The sequence below is a fragment of the Tamandua tetradactyla genome, chromosome 6 (assembly GCF_023851605.1).
Source record: "Tamandua tetradactyla isolate mTamTet1 chromosome 6, mTamTet1.pri, whole genome shotgun sequence".
Taxonomy (NCBI): Eukaryota; Metazoa; Chordata; class Mammalia; order Pilosa; family Myrmecophagidae; genus Tamandua; species Tamandua tetradactyla.
This window is the reverse complement of record NC_135332.1, coordinates 4,812,161-4,829,789: the sequence shown is the minus strand read 5'-3', so window position 1 is coordinate 4,829,789 and position 17,629 is coordinate 4,812,161. Positions and strand designations below refer to the sequence as shown.

Genomic DNA, 17,629 nt, shown 5'->3' with positions numbered 1-17,629 from the left:
ATTTAATCCTCACAATTATGTTAGGTAGGAATAATGAAAATAATGTAATAGGTACCAATTATTGAGCAGTTGCTATGCTATCTCTGTCACAGATACCCTACAGGATAGGTATTAAGATCCCTTTTTTACAGATGGGAAAACGGAGGCTCCAAAAGTTCAAATAATTAACTTGTTCAGGGATACATCTGGTAAGCAATAGAGCCAGACTTCAAAAGCAAGTCTGCAACTCCAAAGTCTGTGTTCTTGCCACTAAACCAAACATCTTCCTTTCAGACTAATCACTATATTACCACTTTAAAATAGGGAAACTGAGAAACAGAGAGGTTAAGGGACTTGTCCAAAGCGAGGCAACTAATAAGTGATGGAGGTGGGACTATATTTAGGTCTATCTGGCTCCAGATCCCATACCTATCCCCAGATCCCATGAACAGAAAATGAGAGAGCCCTGAGCCTAAGGCAGGCCAGGCCTCCAGGAAGTATATCCAAATCACTGTTTCATTCTCAAGAAGAAAACAATTCAAAAGGACAGAGGAAAAGCCCAAGATTGAAAAGTAGTAAATTTAATGATCTCTTCTATTATCCACTTGAATGGTCCCTTCCTTTGTACATGAATGATATCCGAGACAGCCACAGATCAGTCAAGGTAGTTATTTAGGGGATGTTCCCTACTTCCCAACAACCAATCACCCACTTCCAGTGGTGGAAAGGTCATGCATGCCCCAAGGTCACAAAGCTTTAATAGTTCAAAGCCAGAGTCAGTCCGTGTCCTGGCAGAACCCTCAGTTTGGGCAGCAACTCCTGCCACTTTAACCAGTGTCCTCTTGCTCCCCTGGCTGGAGAGCAAGCCAAAATAAGGCTACAGATTGGATACCAATAAATGACTATGATTGAATTCTATAATATTCAAAAGGAAGACAGTACTCATCAATGTTCAAATCTGTTAGGAAAGCATAATACAAATTTGGTCAGGGTCACAAGTTCAGTACCAACATGAACAAAGAAAACAAAACCCCCATATCAGCTGAACAGCCTCTGAGCATAGCTCTAACTCCAGCCAGACATTATCGAAGTACTCTTGATCATAATGAGGTCTAGGTGAAAGAGTGGCTGGATCAGTGCCCAGACTAACTCCAAACTTTACCCCACTGATGAGCGAAATCAGGTCAGCAGAACCATTTGGTATGTAAACGACAGCAATTATTTCCTCCCAAACCATAACAACAAGATTACACTCCAAGTAGGCAGTGTGGTAAGCCAGATAGTCTGGATATTTTTTCTTGTTTTTATATCCCAGTTTTCTTATTTCATTAGAAATATTTAGAGGAAAAAAAGAAAACCCATGAATGATAATTCTGTTTTTTCCCCCAAAACATTAAAGGTCCACTGCTTATCAGTCCAGATCATAAAGGCCAAGAGTTTAAGCGCAGCATGTATTACATGAAAGTCAAACACTTAGAACAACACCGCAAGCATTTAATAAATGTGAACTGCTGGAGGGGTAAGGACTATGGTATCTATGACTTTTTTCTTTTTTCCTCATTTCTTTTTTTTGGAGTGATGCATATGTTTGAAAAAAAATGGTCATGGTGAAGAATACAAAACTATGTGATGATATTAGTGAGCCATTGATTGTACACACACACACACAAATACTTGTTGAATAAACAAATAAATAAAAGAGCAAATCTAATTAGCCAAAAAAAATATGAACTGCTAATAGTATGGGATATTATTAATATTCATTTAATTATTCAAACATAATATTCTCAAGGTGTTTGGGAAATTAAGGAGAAGGCTAAGAATCCCAGTGAGAGGTTTCTTTCCTGGAAGCATGACTTTTAACCCCGGGCCTGTGGACCAGTGTCTAGATTGGAAAAACATACTAGCTACCCTTGCTTCTTCAGCCCTTCAGTTCCAGAAATACCTATGGATAAACCCCCAACCCCCCCACTGTCCCTTACCTGTCTGCTGACCTGTCCAAGGACTGGCAGCTTCCTGACAGAGAATTTTCAGCACTGCTCAGGGGATCCAGCATCTGCAAGGCAAGTTACACAATAAAACCACAGCCAATCCTAATTCCTGGCCAGGTAACCTAGGGCTTTAGAGCCAACAAAGGGTCCTTTGTGTAAAAATACGGAAGTGCCCATTCTCTGTGCAGTGGGAAATGGTTATGAAGGTATCATTCTCCAAGCAATTTGAAAGGCAAGTTTCCAGGAAGGAGAAAAATGCCTGGCTGGCATCCCAAGGAGATTTGCCAGGACAGCAAAGCAGAAATGCTGCTATTCTTGTTGGCATTTTCTTGGCTCTGTAACACTGGAGCTTGGTGCTGGAGATGGCACTACCCTGCAGAGCTTCCAGTGAGTCTGGGTGGGACATCTGTTTACACTCTATAATTTATAAAGATAAGTACTGCCCCCATTTCACAAACAAGCCACTGCAAGCCTAGAAAACTTGGGAGACTTGTCTAAAATCATTTGACTAGTCAGTGCACAGCTGATACCAGAATAAATATTTCACAATTCCTGGTTCTGATGCAGAGGCAACAGTTATCTATACATACTCAAATGTTGCCCTGGCCCTTGGTCAAATGTAGTAACAAGAAGCTTGCAGAATGGCTTTTTCTCCAACTGATCCCATGAATGTCCTCCTCTTCATTTTCCCTGTACTAGGGGGAGGACCACAGCATTCCCCAGCAGCCACCTTCCTTCCTTGGCCTCTTTCTAAAAGTCTGTCTTCAAGAGGAAGCAAATACTTAAATATTTTCCAGGGCCAGGCATTTAAAGTAAAAGAGTGAAGGGGCCAGGGTATAAAATAAGGGGGTGGGATAGAGACCAAAGGTACTAGAACTCACTGTAACCTCTGAAATTTTACACCCAAATCATCTCTAGAACAGCTGATGCCCAAAAGTGCTACGACTAGAGAAAACACAGTTCCAAAAAATGAATTTATTTGGAAAGCAGGAGTACAGAAGAGAGAAGCAGCAGCATAAAGGGTTTCTCATAGCCCATATAGTTTGAATACACACAGACTAGCTATTGAAGGAAAAGAAAAATTCTAAGAATCAGATTTCTGTAAAATTCCCCATCAAAGGTGCTGGTCTTTCTTATTGGACATTTTACCCTTATGAAATTTCCCCAGAAATACAAGAGTGGATCTTTCTCCTCACAATCAAAGCTAGCTTATTGAGAAGACTTAAGAATGAAGACAAACCTTACCCTCATTAACCAAACTGCCATTTTTAATCAAGTAAACCAGTAAAGTTAAAAAGTTAACCACTAAAATAGGTGAGTCACCATGGGGTGACTTTAAGAGGACTCAATGAGTCACACCATTGTATAAATCCATTCCCTTTAGTGCAGGTGGAACCTGTGACTTGGTTCTCGCCAACAGAATAGGGCAAAGGAAATGGGAAAGGTACTTATTGGTTATGTCACATTATATAACACTTCACCTTTGAAGAGTGAAGCAAGAGATTCTCTTACTGGCCTTGAAGCAGCAAGAGGTCATGCTAAGATCAGCTAATGGAGAGGGCCACATGGCAAGGAACTGCTGGCAGCTGATAGCAGCCCCACACTGACAGAATGAAAGTCCTACAACCTCAAGGAACTGAATTCTGCCAATAGCCACATGAATCTGGAAATAGTGTAACCATGCCCACACCTTGATTGCAGCCTTGTGTGACACTGAGAAGAATTCCAGCTAAATCATACCCAGATTCCTGACCCAGGGAAACTGATAGAATAAAAGTACGTTTTGTTTTAAGCTGCTAATTTTGTGGTGAATTGTTAGATAGCAAAAGATAACTTATACAACTGTCTACCATAAAAGTTCACCCAATTGAGCAATCCTACAGTGAAATTTCAATATGGTTTACCCTCTACCTGTCATCAAGAAAGAGCCAAACTGAAATACAGCTAATGAAAAACAAAATTTGTCAGTTTAGGATTGGTTCTATGTAGAAATTCTCCTGAAATGAAGGAGGATGATTGTAAGGAAGTATGCAAATAGCAGAGTGGTGTTCTGCAGGGGACTAGCAAGAGGAACACAGAATAGCAAAATTTTGCTGAGCACTCATCTAATTCCAAGGAGCAAGGTAGTTTAGAATTGGTCTTTGGCAGGAATTGATATATGGCTGCTAGAAAAGAATAATCCATATTTGGGCAAACCTGGTTTGCTATTGGATGGGATTCAAGTCCCTCAGTTCTGTACCACGCCCACCAAAAAACCCTGGTTATAACTTTGGTCTGACACACCCCATGGTCGCAACCCCTTAGGTTCTCCATACTCACGCATTGCTCGCTGGTTTCTGGGATGAACTCCCCCTCACTGTTGATGCTGGTGTAAGAGCCCTGCCGGGCGATATGCTGCTGGCGCTCAGGCACATAGCCAGGGGGAGGTGAGCTTCGGCCGTGGTTCTGGGAGCCTGAAGCATAAAAACAAGGCCTTTGATGACAGTGCCTGGGACATGCAGCCTGAGAGGAGCAGACACAGGGCCAGCACAAAGACAGCAGGCCCTAGACACCAGGGATGCGTATTAGATTGGCCATGGCCATCAAAGCTCAGCTTGCCCCATCTGTCCCTTCCTAAAAAGAAGCTAGCTCCAGAGATGGAGCAGGCACTAGAATATTGTTCTTAGTTTGCTAGCTGCTGGAATGCAACACACCAGAGATGGACTGGCTTTCAATAAAAAGGGATTTACTTAGTTAATGTATAGTTCTCCAGAGGAAAGGCAGCTAACTTTCAACTGAGGTTCTTTCTTATATGGGAAGGCACAGGGTGATCTTTCCTGGCCTTCTTTCCAGGCCTCTGCGTTCCAACAACTTTCCCTGGGGTGATTCCTTTCTGCATCTCCAAAAGCCTGGGCTGAGCTGCGAGTGCTGAGATGAGGTATGCTGAGCTGCTTGGGCTGTACTATGTTGAACTCTCTCATTTAAGAACCAGCCAATTAAATCAATCAATCATTGCAGCAGGCACGCCTCCTAGCCGACTGCAGATGTAATCAGCAATAGATGAGGTTCATCTATTGGTGGACATGCCATTGGCTCATGTCCACAGCTATAGAACTATTGCTTCACCTGGCCAAGCTGACACCTAGATCTAACTACCACAAGCATATATGGCCAAAAACCTTGGAACAAAACACAAACGAGAATAAACCCTACTAAAGCCATTTAAACTGAGAAACAGACCAGTTTTTTTCTTTCTTTATTAATTAAAGAAAAAAAGAAATTAACACAACATTTAGAAATCATTCCATTCTACATATGCAATCAGTAATTCTTAATATCATCACATAGATGCATGATCATCATTTCTTAGTACATTTGCATCAATTTAGGAAAAGAACTAGCAAAACAACAGAAAAAGATATAGAATGTTAATATAGAGAAAAAAATAAAAATAATAATAATAATAGTAAAAAAAAGGAAAAAAAAAAGACAAACAAACAGACAAAAAAGAAAAAAAAAAAACCTATAGCTCAGATGCAGCTTCATTCAGTGTTTTAACATGATTACTTTACAATTAGGTATTATTGTGCTGTCCATTTTTGAGTTTTTGTATCTAGTCCTGTTGCACAGTCTGTATCCCTTCAGCTCCAATTACCCATTATCTTACCCTGTTTCTAACTCCTGCTGGACTCTGTTATCAATGACATATTCCAAGTTTATTCTCAAATGTCGGTTCACATCAGTGGGACCATACAGTATTTGTCCTTTAGTTTTTGGCTAGACTCACTCAGCATAATGTTCTCTAGGTCCATCCATGTTATTACATGCTTCATAAGTTTATTCTGTCTTAAAGCTGCATAATATTCCATTGTATGTATATACCACAGTTTGTTTAGCCACTCGTCTGTTGATGGACATTTTGGCTGTTTCCATCTCTTTGCAATTGCAAATAACGCTGCTATAAACACTGGTGTGCAAATGTCCGTTTGTGTCTTTGCCCTTAAGTCCTTTGAGTAGATTCCCAGCAATGGTATTGCTGGGTCGTATGGCAATTCTATATTCGGCTTTTTGAGGCACCGCCAAACTGCCTTCCACAGTGGTTGTGGACCATTTGACATTCCCACCAACAGTAGATAAGTGTGCCTCTTTCTCCGCATCCTCTCCAGCACTTGTCATTTTCTGTTTTGTTGATAATGGCCATTCTGGTGGGTGTGAGATGATATCTCATTGTGGTTTTGATTTGCATTTCTCTAATGGCCAGGGACATTGAGCATCTCTTCTGTGCCTTTTGGCCATTTGTATTTCCTCTTCTGAGAGGTGTCTGTTCAAGTCTTTTTCCCATTTTGTAATTGGGTTGGCTGTCTTTTTGTTGTTGAGTTGGACAATCTCTATAAATTCTGGACACTAGACCTTTATCTGATATGTCATTTCCAAATACTGTCTCCCATTGTGTAGGCTGTCTTTCTAGTTTCTTGATGAAGTTCTTTGATGCACAAAAGTGTTTAATTTTGAGGAGTTCCCATTTATTTATTTCCTTCTTCAGTGCTCTTGCTTTAGGTGTAAGGTCCATAAAACCGCCTCCAATTTTAAGATTCATAAGATATCTCCCTACATTTTCCTCTAACTGTTCTATGGTCTTAGACCTAATGTTTAGATCTTTGATCCATTTTGAGTTAACTTTTGTGTAGGGTGTGAGATATGGGTCTTCTTTCATTCTTTTGCATATGGATATCCAGTTCTCTAGGCACCATTTATTGAAGAAACTGTTCTGTCCCAGGTGAGTTGGCTTGACTGCCTTATCAAAGATCAAATGTCCATAGATGAGAGGGTCTATACCTGAGCACTCTATTCGATTCCATTGGTCGATATATCTATCTTTATGCCAATACCATGCTGTTTTGACCACTGTGGCTTCATAATATGCCTTAAAGTCAGGCAGTGCAAGACCTCCAGCTTCGTTTTTTTTCCTCAAGATGTTTTTAGCAATTCGGGGCACCCTGCCCTTCCAGATAAATTTGCTTATTGGTTTTTCTATTTCTGAAAAATACGTTGTTGGGATTTTGATTGGTATTGCATTGAATCTGTAAATCAATTTAGGTAGGATTGACATCTTAATTATATTTAGTCTTCCAATCCATGAACACGGTATGCCCTTCCATCTGTTTAGGTCTTCTGTGATTTCTTTTAGCAGTTTTTTGTAGTTTTCTTTATATAGGTTTTTTGTCTCTTTAGTTCAATTTATTCCTAGGTATTTTATTCTTTCAGTTGCAATTGTAAATGGGATTCGTTTCTTGATTTCCCCCTCCGCTTGTTCATTGCTAGTGTATAGAAATGCTACAGATTTTTGAATGTTGATCTTGTAACCTGCTACTTTGCTGTACTCATTTATTAGCTCTAGTAGTTTTGTTGTGGATTTTTCCGGGTTTTCGACGTATATTATCATATCATCTGCAAACAGTGATAGTTTTACTTCTTCCTTTCCAATTTTGATGCCTTGTATTTCTTTTTCTTGTCTAATTGCTCTGGCTAGAACCTCCAACACAAGGTTGAATAATAGTGGTGATAGTGGACATCCTTGTCTTGTTCGTGATCTTAGGGGGAACGTTTTCAATTTTTCCCCATTAAGGATGATATTAGCTGTGGGTTTTTCATATATTCCCTCTACCATTTTAAGGAAGTTCCCTTGTATTCCTATCTTTTGAAGTGTTTTCAACAGGAAAGGATGTTGAATCTTGTCAAATGCCTTCTCTGCATCAATTGAGATGATCCTGTGATTTTTCTGCTTTGATTTGTTGATATGGTGTATTACATTAATTGATTTTCTTATGTTGAACCATCCTTGCATACCTGGGATGAATCCTACTTGGTCATGATGAATAATTCTTTTAATGTGTTGTTGGATACGATTTGCTAGAATTTTATTGAGGATTTTTGCATCTATATTCATTAGAGAGATCGGCCTGTAGTTTTCTTTTCTTGTAATATCTTTGCCTGGTTTTGGTATGAGTGTAATGTTGGCGTCATAGAATGAATTAGGTAGTTTTCCCTCCACTTCGATTTTTTTGAAGAGTTTGAGGAGAGTTGGTACTAATTCTTTCTGGAATGTTTGATAGAATTCACATGTGAAGCCGTCTGGTCCTGGACTTTTCTTTTTAGGAAGCTTTTGAATGACTGCTTCAATTTCTTTACTTGTGATTGGTTTGTTGAGGTCATCTATGTCTTCTTGAGTCAAAGTTGGTTGTTCATGTCTTTCCAGGAACCCATCCATTTCCTCTAAATTGTTGTATTTATTAGCGTAAAGTTGTTCATAGTATCCTGTTATTACCTCCTTTATTTCTGTGAGGTCAGTAGTTATGTCTCCTCTTCCATTTCTGATCTTATTTATTTGCATCCTCTCTCTTCTTCTTTTTGTCAATCTTGCTAAGGGCCCATCAATCTTATTGATTTTCTCATAGAACCAACTTCTGGCCTTATTGATTTTCTCTATTGTTTTCATGTTTTCAATTTCATTTATTTGTGCTCTAATCTTTGTTATTTCTTTCCTTTTGCTTGCTTTGGGGTTAGCTTGCTGTTCTTTCTCCAGTTCTTCCAAATGGATAGTTAATTCCTGAATTTTTGCCTTTTCTTCTTTTCTGATATAGGCATTTAGAGCAATAAATTTCCCTCTTAGCACTGCCTTTGCTGCGTCCCATAAGTTTTGATATGTTGTGTTTTCATTTTCATTCGCCTCGAGGTATTTGCTAATTTCTCTAGCAATTTCTTCTTTGACCCACTCGTTGTTTAGGAGTGTGTTGTTGAGCCTCCACGTATTTGTGAATTTTCTGGCACTCTGCCTATTATTGATTTCCAACATCATTCCTTTATGGTCCGAGAAAGTGTTGTGTAAGATTTCAATCTTTTTAAATTTGTTAAGACTTGCTTTGTGACCCAGTATATGGTCTATCTTTGAGAATGATCCATGAGCACTTGAGAAAAAGGTGTATCCTGCTGTTGTGGGATGTAATGTCCTATAAATGTCTATTAAGTCTAGTTCATTTATAGTAATATTCAGATTCTCTATTTCTTTATTGATCCTCTGTCTAGATGTTCTGTCCATTGATGAGAGTGGTGAGTTGAAGTCTCCAACTATTATGGTATATGAGTCTATTTCCCTTTTCAGTGTTTGCAGTATATTCCTCACGTATTTTGGGGCATTCTGATTCGGTGCGTAAATATTTATGATTGTTATGTCTTCTTGTTTAATTGTTCCTTTTATTAGTATATAGTGTCCTTCTTTGTCTCTTTTAACTGTTTTACATTTGAAGTCTAATTTGTTGGATATTAGTATAGCCACTCCTGCTCTTTTCTGGTTGTTATTTGCATGAAATATCTTTTCCCAAACTTTCACTTTCAACCTATGTTTATCTTTGGGTCTAAGATGTGTTTCCTGTAGACAGCATATAGAAGGATCCTGTTTTTTAATCCATTCTGCCAATCTATGTCTTTTGATTGGGGAATTCAGTCCATTGACATTTAGTGTATTACTGTTTGGATAATATTTTCCTCTAACATTTTGCCTTTTGTATTATATATATCATATCTGATTTTCCTTCTTTCTACACTCTTTTCCATATCTCTCTCTTCTGTCTTTTTGTATCTGACTCTAGTGCTCCCTTTAGTATTTCTTGCAGAGCTGGTCTCTTGGTCACAAATTCTTTCAGTGACTTTTTGTCTGAGAATGTTTTAATTTCTCCCTCATTTTTGAAGGATAATTTTGCTGGATATAGGAGTCTTGGTTGGCAGTTTTTCTCTTTTAGTATTTTAAATATATCATCCCACTGTCTTCTAGCTTCCATGGTTTCTGCTGAGAAATCTACACATAGTCTTATTGGGTTTCCCTTGTATGTAATGGATTGTTTTTCTCTTGCTGCTTTCAAGATCTCTTTCTCTTTGACCTCTGACATTCTAACTAGTAAGTGTCTTGGAGAACGCCTATTTGGGTCTAATCTCTTTGGGGTGCGCTGCACTTCTTGGATCTGTAATTTTAGGTCTTTCGTAAGAGTTGGGAAATTTTTAGTGATAATTTCTTCCATTAGTTTTTCTCCTCCTTTTCCCTTCTCTTCTCCTTCTGGGACACCCACAACACGTATATTTGTGCGGTTCATATTGTCCTTGAGTTCCCTGATACCCTGTTCAAATTTTTCCATTCTTTTCCCTATAGTTTCTGTTTCTTTTTGGAATTCAGATGTTCCATCCTCCAAATCACTAATTCTATCTTCTGTCTCTTTAAATCTATCATTGTAGCTATCTATTATTTTTTCTATGTTTGCTACTTTATCCTTCACTTCCATAAGTTCTGCGATTTGTTTTTTCAGTTTTTCTATTTCTTCTTTATGTTCAGCCCATGTCCTCTTCATGTCCTCCCTCAATTTATCGATTTCATTTTTGAAGAGGTTTTCCATTTCTGTTCGTATATTCAGGATTAGTTGTCTCAGCTCTTGTGTCTCATTTGAGCTATTGGTTTGTTCCTTTGACTGAGCCATATTCTCAATCTTTTGAGCGTGGACAGTTATCTTCTGCTGCTGGCGTCTGGGCATTTATTCAGATTTCTCTTGGTGTGGGACCCAGCAAGGTTGTAAAATTTTTCTATGAAATCTCTGGGATCTGTTTTTCTTATCTTGCCCAGTACGTGGCGCACGTGGCACACGTTTGTCTCAAGTGTTTGGAATGGGTCTCCCCCAGTCACCGATCTCCGTGGCCTGGGGATTTCGGATCCAATTCTCTCCGTTGGTTCAGGGGCCGCGCGTGGTGGGGGCGTCAGCTGCCGCGGCTTGAGGGGACCCTGTGGCTGGTTGCGGGCCGCAGCGGGCCTGGGGGATTCCCCACCGGACCAGGAAGCCTCCCGTTGGGGGGGCTACCACGGCTTGGATAGCCCTCCTATCCCAGACTCGTATCCGCGGACTCGAAGCAGAGACTCGAAGCCGCCCGCAAAAGAGGGGTGCCGCCTGCCTCGGCTTGGGAAACTTGCTTCTCCAATACTCTCAGCCGGCCCGGAAAGGAGGGAGGGAGTAGCTCGGACCACCGCAGCTACCGCTGATCGGGAAATCACGCACCGCTCGGGGGTCTCACCGCAGCCGAGTCTCGCAGTCAGTCTAGCCAGCCCAGACTTTGGATAGCCCTCTGATCTGAGATTCGTAGCCGCGGACTCAAAGCCGAGACTCGAAGCCGCCCGCAAAAGAAGGGCGCCGCCTGCCTCGGCTTGGGAAACTTGCTTCTCCGATACTCTCAGCCGGCCCGGGAAGGAGGGAGGGATTAGCTCGGACCGCCGCAGCTGCGGCTGCTCGGCAAATCACGTGCTGCTCGGGGGTCTCGCCGCAGCCAAGACTCGCAGTCAGAATTGCCAGCCCAGACTTTGGATAGCCCTCTGATCCGAGACTCGTAGCTGCGGACTCGAAGCCGAGACTCGAAGCCGCCCGCAAAAGTGTGGTGCCGGCCGCCTTGGCTGGGAAGCTTGTCTCTCCGAGTCTCTCAGCCAGCCCGGGAAGGAGGGAGGGATTAGTTCGGACCGCCGCAGCTGCGGCCGTTCGGGGGTCTCGCCGCAGCCAAGTCTCGCAGTCAGACTTGCCAGCCCAGACTTTGGATAGCCCTCTGATCCGAGACTCATAGTCACGGACTCGAAGCCGAGACTCGAAGCCGCCCGCAAAAGTGTGGCGCCGGCCGCCTTCGCTGGGAAGCTTGTCTCTCCGCGTCCCTCAGCCAGCCCGGGAAGGAGGGAGGGATTAGCTCGGACCGCCGCAGCTGCGGCTGCTCGGGAAATTGCCCGCCGCTCGGGGATCTCACTCACCGCAGCCGAGTTTCGCAGTCAGACTAACCAGCCCAGACTGGGTTACGCTGTGTGTCCATTCCCTGCTGTAGCCCCGGGAGCTGTTCTGTACTGTTTCTGTTCACCTATTAGTTGATTTGGAGTCGGAGGAACTAAGACGCATGTACCTTACTAAGACGCCATCTTGGATCCCTAAACAATGCTTTTCTGTCCTAAGTATTTGAGTCTGGGAAAACTACTTCTAGCTCAGAAAAAGAGTCAAAGGTCAACCTGGCAGTTTGTATCTTTTTCCATTTTGAAGTTCACTGACAAATTAAGAGACCTAATCTTCAGAAGATGGCACCTGTAGACAAGTATTTCTGGTTGTTCCAAAATTTAAATAGAGAGCTCTTAGCCTGAGTCTATTCCTGTTTTGGAGGGAACAAATTTATCCTGTTATATAGAAAAGCAGAGACATGAGAGTCCCAGCAATTCCTGGATACTAGGAACAGAACAGAAGTACCATCCCTCAACAAAGAAGGCTACTTTTTTCACTGGCTAGTATCACCAATATACTTCAGGGGATGAAGTACCAGATTTTATAAAATGGAACTGCAGAGAGATGCTCTGTGAAATGTCTTAGGAAAAGAGAATGATTTTAGTGGCTGGATGGTTAGGGAAGACTCTGACTCATTTTACCCTAATAGATGGGAATAGCAAACTGCCAACCTCCTCCTATCTTGATATTTAGATATCCTATCTAGAACAGTTTCAGAAGAAAAATTTGAGATCCAAAGTGGTTGTTGTTGTTATTATAGTATTTCCTCTCATTCAAAAGCTCATATGCTGCCCAGAAACACTCAAACTGCGCTCTGGAAATAGAGTTTGTATACCAGGGACTAAACATCTACTGAGGCAGCTGGTAAAGAGCCTGGTCAAAGCTCTTTGAACATTCTAGAAGAGAGGATGGGCCTAATATACAGCTAGTGTTTAGTAAAACTTCCTGAGCCAGGGGTGGTTCCTTCCACCATTCCAATGACCCTCAGAAGGAAGAAAAATATCTTAATGAAGAAGCCAAAGAATGGTGGGGAAGGTTGTTCTTTGAAAATATCTAAGAAAGAGGTTAAACTGTTATTTCAAATGTCCTTCAAGACCCGATTCTTTTATTCTCTCAAACAAAATCAGATATTTGAAACATACGGCTCATCTGATTGTGCAGATGACATTTTAGTGAATTAGTCATGAAGAACACTTCCAATCTCTCCTTGGGGGTAACAACCTAGATACCCTATGGAGACTACTGACAATTACATGTCTTGGATGGGAAGGCTAACATGGGGCCTTTGATAATCTGGCTTCACCACTGAACTCCAGAGCAGAGGCCAGAAACAAAACTGCTCTGAGAACAGCATAGGATTTAACTGGATTTCCTAACACCTCACATACGGGGTACAGGCTACCAATTTTGGGATAAAGAATTACCTGGGCCATGCCTTTCAAATGACTGCAAACAACAGCCCATGCAGGAAAGAGTCAAAGTTTTCTTTGCTAAGCCCTGACAGAAACTATAGTGGCTCCAAGTGTAAATTTAGGGATATTATGCCATGAACAGAACAATAAAATCAGCCAAGGCATTTTTTTTTATCTGATAATAACTTTATTTTACCTAAATATTTGAGAGACAGTCTGTCTGGAAATAGAATTCTTGGTGAAAAAAAATTTCTCTCAGAAGTCTGAAAATCTCCTTTGTCTTCTAGCTTTTGTTGAGACGTTTGATGTCATTCTCACGTCTATTTCTCTCTCTATAAACACTTAGAATCTTTGTTCTTGATGTTCTGAAACTTTTCAATGATCTATTTGATGATCCTTTCAAACTGGAGACTCAAGCCCTATTATAAGAATTTATCATTTCCTTATTTGGAAACCTATCTTTTCTTTCCTACTGTTTATCTCTCTCTCTTTTTTTTGTACCTTCTTGAAGATTTTCTCAACACTATCTTTCAACCTTTTTGTTGGCTTCTTAATTTCAGTTCTGTCACATTTTTTAAATTATTCCTTTGTAATCACATATTGTTCTTATTTCATGGATACAATTTTTTCCCTCTTGTTTCTGTAACATTATAGTTGTTTCTGATGAATTCTTCTTCTCCCAGTACTGTCTCTGGTTTCTCAATTTTCTTTCTGCTGTTGTTTGCTTAGGTCCTGGACTCTTGTATCAAGAGCATTTGCCAAATAACTGGCAGTCCACAGGGTAGAAGCCATTTAAAGCTGTGTGTGCTCTGGGAGGCTTTATAGACTGATGGACTTCCTTGTGGTTAGTCCAACAGTAAACCAACCTTTTCATTTGGAAACCTCCACATGTCTGTATCTGTGGATCACGCTCTTTCCCTCCCTGAGTCATGTAGTCTGCCCAAAGAGAAATCCTGAGATCTTCCACTTGGGGTATATGCCTTGATGACATTGTGGGAGCGAGGCAAGGAGGAGGAAGGGATTTGGTGTCTAACTTTTCAATAGGCAGGCCTTCACATAACCCCCACCGCAGTTCTAAGAGTCCATGGCCAGGCAGAAGTGAGGTAGGGAGCCTTCTATGGGGCAGATTCATTTTCTCCAACAAATAAATCTTTCCCCTGGGAGACTTAGTATCTTTTTTTTTTTTAAGCAGTTTTATTTACACACCATACAATCCATCCAGTGTGTATAATCAATGGCTCTAAATATAATCACAGAGTTGTGCTTTCATTACCAAAATCAATTTCAGAACTTTTTCACTGCTTAAAAAAGAAAACTCCATACCCCTTAACTCAATGCCCCCCTATTTATTGATGCTTAGCATTGGTGTGGCACTTTTATTATAATTGATGGAAGAATATTAAAATATTACTGTTAACTAAAGTTCATAGTTGGTATTAGGTATATTTTATCCCTTAAACCACCCTATTATTAACATATTGTAACAGTGGCATACATTTGTTCTAGTAGCTGAAGCAATTCTGAAACCATAATTCACTTCCAAAAAGGGCAGGTATGTTGTGTAACACAATAGCAGAAGGCAAAACTCCTCTGTGAACTGGCCAGACCATACACTCCATGAGTGATCAATAGAGAGGATAGGGATCACTCCATGGGGAAATATGACAGTCTCTCTGCATGGAGCAGAAGGGAGATTAATGTGGGAATTTCTGGAGAGCACAGGGGAAACACAGTGTCATGTTTCATGCAGTTCAAATTCAGGGTTGTGCTATCCATGGTCATTCCCGAGTAAAAAATAGCATTTAGCCAACTGAGGACTCTGAGGCAATGACAAGCTGGAGGTAAGAAAAATCTATACAAAGAAAAAGAAAACTACTACACTTTCCCATGGCCCAGATGTCAAAGACTCATGTACCTGGCCACTTCCCTTGCCATTGTACAACAAAATTTCAGTGCAATTGGGAAAAAAAGGATGGTTTCCTACCCAAAACACAGAGCGCTATTAACCCCTTGCTTAGAAACATTAGCCTGGTGCCTGCTTCTCACTTCTGGCTCTGAATAACAAGGACTACATGGCTACTCACCATTTTCATAGCCACATGTCCCATGGAAATTCAGTCTATAGGTTCTCAACATCTATTAACAGCAGAAGTTGAGTAGGTGAGCAGCATATAATGAGAAAAAAACAGAGCTTTGGAATTAGATGAACATGGGTTGAAATTTGGCTCTGCCACTTATTAGGCAGTGAGTTAAATTTTTGCCTCAATCTCCTCATCTGCAAAAATAGGGAGACCTATCTACCTCATAACCTTTTATGGAAGTTATAAATGTGAAGCATAGGTACACATTATATAGCACTACCTCACAGTAGGAATTCAACAGAATTTCATTTGTTTCCTTCACTTTATATGGCAGATATACTGGATTAGACACAAGATATATTCTATTCTTCTAGTATGCCTTTCTGTACTTCAGGAGCTAACCCAGCTGAAAACTAATTTACTAAGACTTCCTTGAGGTTCAGCCAATCAGATCCACTTAGATGAGATTTAGAAGGCTTTCCTGATGTTTCTGGGCAAAGTCATGGGAAGCCCTTAGGTTTTCTGCACCAGCATTAGCAGAGGCCACACATCTGATTTCCAGCTTTGCCGATGCCAAGAGACATGTACAGGCATCCCCATGTAAAAGATGTGGACCAGAATAGACATAGAATGGTTCTAGAGATCCCAGTCACGGCAGGGGCAGTATGCTCCTGGATCTGCTGGTCCTTCCTAATTATAAATGAGATAGAAGTTTCCTTGTTAACCCCCAGCTAACCTAGAGCCGCTTTCTCTCACTTGCCCAATGATTCCATAAGCCAGAAGGTGTACAAAATATCTTCCTCCTGAAACAGCTGGAGTGAATTTTGTTCTGTGCCACCAAACCCTGACTCTGGAACGAAAAAGTATTACATACTTTGCTGAGCACAAAAAAACAAACAAAAAAACGCCTCTTGTAAGGGATTGGTTAGAGAGAAAGAAAAACTCCTATACATTGATGAAATCCTAGGCACTGGTCAAAACTATCTCTAATAGGATGAAACTGCCCTCAATATGTTACATGGAATATATGGGATGAAATCTCCCTGGGGCAAAATGCCCAGGGTCCATATGACTCCCATGCTCTCCTTCACCAGCTGCTCCTGAACTCTCCCCTGGTTTTGCAGGTAGAATGGGACTAGCTCCATGAAGTCAGCTCTACAGACCCAGGAGAGCCTGGGGAACAACAGAAAAGGTTTTCTAAGCTTTTATTTCCAGCCAAAGACTTTCACTTTTTCCAATACACACTGCTGCCTGCAGAGAGCCAGCCTTGTTATCTGATGGGCAGTAGTCCAGGGGCTATTGTGCACAGGTCCACAGCTTAGGGCAGGAAAGGGAAGTCTCCCCAAACCAATGGCTATCAGAGGAAGCGAATGGAAAACCAGGAGTTGCAGAACTGCTTCTGAGCATTTTCAGTTTTGTTTTTATCTTCATTTCAGAAACTGGGAGTCAATGAGATGCCCAAGGACAGCTGAGAACAAATGAGACTGGGAGCTGAACAGAAAAAGATACTAGGCCATTAAGATTCACTGATGCTCACATATTTACCAGAAGCAAGAGCAGTGAGCCTCAGTCAGACAGTACAAACCACAGTGCATTCAAAACACAGTTCATTCTATAGGTCTCAGAAGGCAGGCAGGCCAGATGGCAGGTTCTCTGGGAAGCCTTTCTCTGGCATTCTAGCCTGATCTTGCCACGGCATCCGAATAGGTTATGGATGCCAAGAGGCTCCATATCAGCACCAGCTGCAGCAAAGGAGCAGAGTAGCAGCCATCTGTTCAGTGGCCCACAACTTCCTGCAAAGGCAAGGCCAATTCTATACGTGAGGAGAAAGCCAGGAATTTAAATTGCTAGCTGTCCACATTCCTCCCAGGCATGCTAGCTGTCTGCTAGTCTCAACCCAAAGAAACATAGTTAGAGAAAAGCTTTAAGATATGGCTGGTTCTTTAGCTCTGTAATGTGACTGAAAACTGAAACACAGGTTCTCAGTTTACAGTCTTTCTCAAAGGAGAATCCTCATCAGGAAGCTGATGTAGTCAGGAAGTTGCCTCTGCAGGGAGTTCTAGGGCTTTGGGTCAGTGTTAATGTGTGGGTTGCTGCAAATACAAAGAGAGAGGCTTTTTTTTTTGGCCACCAACTATCTTCTCTAAATCCTTTTCTCTTGGTAAATTGGGGCAGGAGCATCACATCTTTCTTCCTCGGTAGAAAATTAAAAAAAAAAATTTTTTATTAGAGAAGTTAAAGGTTTACAGAAAAAACATGCAGAAAATACAGAGTTCCCATATACCAGCACCACCTCCCCAGTCACCACACAATTTTCCTTGCATTTGTGTGGTACCTTTGTTACAATA

The 17,629-nt window shown here is 41.2% G+C and overlaps 1 protein-coding gene across 1 annotated transcript in view; it reads right to left on the bottom strand.

The window, feature by feature from the left end:
- The window catches only part of MAP3K3 (mitogen-activated protein kinase kinase kinase 3), a 102,252-nt gene that overhangs the window by 8,268 nt on the left and 76,355 nt on the right, over nucleotides 1-17,629 (bottom strand). Inside the window, exons 7-8 of the mRNA XM_077163541.1 lie at nucleotides 4,290-4,423; nucleotides 1,962-2,035 (exon numbers count right to left, since the gene is read on the bottom strand). Of these exons, the coding sequence (XP_077019656.1) occupies nucleotides 1,962-2,035; nucleotides 4,290-4,423 (208 nt within the window). The remainder of the gene's footprint in view (nucleotides 1-1,961; nucleotides 2,036-4,289; nucleotides 4,424-17,629) is intronic.